Source organism: Bombus pascuorum, chromosome 4 (assembly GCF_905332965.1).
Source record: "Bombus pascuorum chromosome 4, iyBomPasc1.1, whole genome shotgun sequence".
In the NCBI taxonomy this organism is placed as follows: domain Eukaryota; kingdom Metazoa; phylum Arthropoda; class Insecta; order Hymenoptera; family Apidae; genus Bombus; species Bombus pascuorum.
This window is the reverse complement of record NC_083491.1, coordinates 16,698,182-16,701,120: the sequence shown is the minus strand read 5'-3', so window position 1 is coordinate 16,701,120 and position 2,939 is coordinate 16,698,182. Positions and strand designations below refer to the sequence as shown.

General features: G+C 38.8%; 1 protein-coding gene across 1 annotated transcript; it reads left to right on the top strand.

The window, feature by feature from the left end:
• Positions 1–485: 485 nt before the first annotated feature.
• LOC132906225 (uncharacterized) lies at positions 486–2,287 on the top strand. The gene is made up of 4 exons (XM_060958219.1): positions 486–1,191; positions 1,691–1,884; positions 1,961–2,071; positions 2,149–2,287. Exons 1-4 carry the CDS (start codon positions 1,024–1,026, stop codon positions 2,285–2,287), a joined length of 612 nt encoding a protein of 203 aa, XP_060814202.1. The 5' UTR covers positions 486–1,023.
• Positions 2,288–2,939: the final 652 nt, after the last annotated feature.

Here is a 2,939-nt window from a genome sequence, read left to right as displayed (position 1 = left end):
TAAGTAATAATTAATATTAATAATAGTCGGTAATGTTATATACGTTATATTATTATAAATTATAGGAACAAAGAAGGAAGATACTGTAAGAAAGTGTGAAGCTTTCCAAGTATTCTGAAGGGTCGTTCGTTTCCTCTTATACAGTGTGTGAAGAGAAAGCGACAAATACTTGAGGGTGTCATGAATTAGGTGCTCCTCGGCTCTGCGTCGCGTCGTGGACCGAGGAGATCGACTGTTTTGCGGCTACGAACAGGACTTGCCGGATGTTTTTACGTTAATCGCACACGTCTTAGATAACAGAGTTCATTATTACAAAATTTATCTATCGTCTACGAAATATACGAATCTCCGTAATATTTTACATTTAACTCCCGTTTCCAATTATTTTTCATCTAATTGTATTTTCATAACGCCGAAAAATATCTCAAGTTTGAATGAAATATGAAAAAGTCTCTCATTTCAATTCTATGTTATAAACATTTTCTTAAAATATAAGAAGTTTCTTTTGTTTGCTAAAATGAGAATAAGATTGGAATCTATGAATATACAACTTTAACATAGTTATAATTATAATTAGTTTTACGATATATACGAAGATGCTGATGTTGATTTTACATTTTGCCAATATTCATCCTGAAGCGAAAGGAAAGGAGTAAAAGGAGTCGACGAATTATCCTTACGCAACTTCAAAATCTTGTTATTCGCTACATTGGAACGAACCGATGTATACGACGATCGAGAAGCTGGAAAAAATTCACGGTCCACGGCAAAGACAAACCGGAATCACGTAACAGGAGACAACGAGTCAAATCTGCTAACTGGAACTTCAAACAAACGTAGTCAGCGCGAAGCATATTCGCAGCGTGGCGAAGTAATAGTCGGGCGACGCGTACGCAGGTCGACGTAACCGTGAAGGATGTTGCTGGCTTTTCTGAAAAACTTGCTCCTCCTGTTCCTCCCAGGAGAGGTCTGAGAGCTCGTCCACCATCGTGAAACGCTGATTTCAGCCCGTGATTCGAAGAAATGAGGGCCCCGTGGCTGGTGCTGATTCTCGCTAGGATCCTCGAGCTGGTCCTCGGGGACCACGTGTGTCACCGTAATCACACCGACATCAGCATCCCCGATCAAAGATCACCGGAGATTCTGTCCAGACGAAGGCGACTCACTTTTCCAATGGGCAGCACATTTGTGGTAAGTATTGGCTATTTCGTTTCGGTCATTGCGGGGTTGGTCAAGGAGCGCGTTTGCTACGGAATACGAAATAAGTCCCTCGGACTACATGGACCTCTGGTGGAAAATATATCGTTTCTCGACGGAGTATGAAAGGATGGTGAAGTGGTCACTTTTACAGATCGTTCGTGATTTATTCTTGAAACGAAGATCATGGAAACGATATAAATCCCTGTTTATAAATTACTGCATATTTACTAACTTTAACTCTTTCAACTTGGCAAGCATTTTATTATTTCCTTACAATAACTCGGTATTTAAATATCGACTTCATGGCGAGAAAATTGACTTATTATCTAATGACTATTATCTAATAATTAGTAATTTAGATTTTGTATTTTAAAGCGTAATATCATTCGATCCTGGAGACAGGATCATCAATTATATTATACAACAAACGTTCAACTATACCAAGTATTCAGTATATTGTACTAAGTGTATTTATTTTCTTATCGTTCAGCTGACGCTGTCCATATTGCAACCGATTCAAATTAAACTACCCAGCAACTGGAATCTCGATTTCGAGTTCGATGTAATTTGGCCGATACCGCAGCAAGAGAATTTCCGGAAAAAATATCACAAGAAGAGGCCGTGGATGGTGAAACGACGTCATCGTCGCGAATTGTACGCCACTTTTGAGACCGCGTTGAACAGGTGTGTTTTGCGTACATTCGCATTCGATGGCGCGTCTTTTGTTTTCATTTTAAAGTACCAGAGCAACTTGTTTCAGTCGGAACTTACCAGGAAAGCAGTGCATTCTCAGAACGATCTGCGAGGCAAAAACGCTGTTGAGTCCACGAGGAGTGTCATTTGTGGAAGACGTTATTCGATTGATATTAAGGTACAGTTTGGATAAAATGTTGTACGAAATAAGTTTCGTTAGAATTTACCAGAATATACGTTCCTCTTTATTTTCAGCAACGTTGAACGTGTGAAGGAAGTGGATTCCTACGACGTTGCTTACAGAACAAAGTTGCCATGTGATGTTATTTATCCTTGTCCATTTTCTCTCTTGAAGCTGTTACTCTTTAACTTGTACTCCGACGATCTAGGTTAATAATAAACTTTTTTACTCGACAAATTTTCTTGCATGAAAGACACCTTCCAAATCCAACGCTTCATCAAGTTTCAGCTGAAAACCAACGCACGATACCATTTTGCTCGCGTCTCAATACGAATATATTAAACTGAACTCGATCGCAAGAAGTTCGAATTATTGTTCTTCGCCTGGAAATATCGAAAATGACAAAGCGATTAAATCTGATGTAATTACAAGGCGCACCTGCTATTCTATCTTGTACGAAATTGCCAAGAAATTAAAGAGATTGAATCCAATTCAACAATTAAAAGCACGATTTATTCTGTTCCTTGTAAAACTAGCAGAAATTAGATTTAGATCGACCACAAGGAGTTTTCGGAACGTTTTCCTCGGAATCGTTAGGAAAGCAGAAAGATCTGGTTAAATTATCAGGAACTCGATGTTTCCTATTTTCCGGGAAGTCGACAGGAAAATCGAAAGTAAAATTAGACGTAAATCAATTCTATCTTAAAATAGTATGTTCCTGATAACTTAATCCATTCTATCTAAATCGAAGGGACGAGTTCTAAGCAAATCGCGTCAGAGTCAGCATTTTCGAGTTGGTAGCAAGCAAAATCGCTTTGTTCGCTTTCCGATGGACGTAGAAAGGTTGCAATATGCTCAGACAACC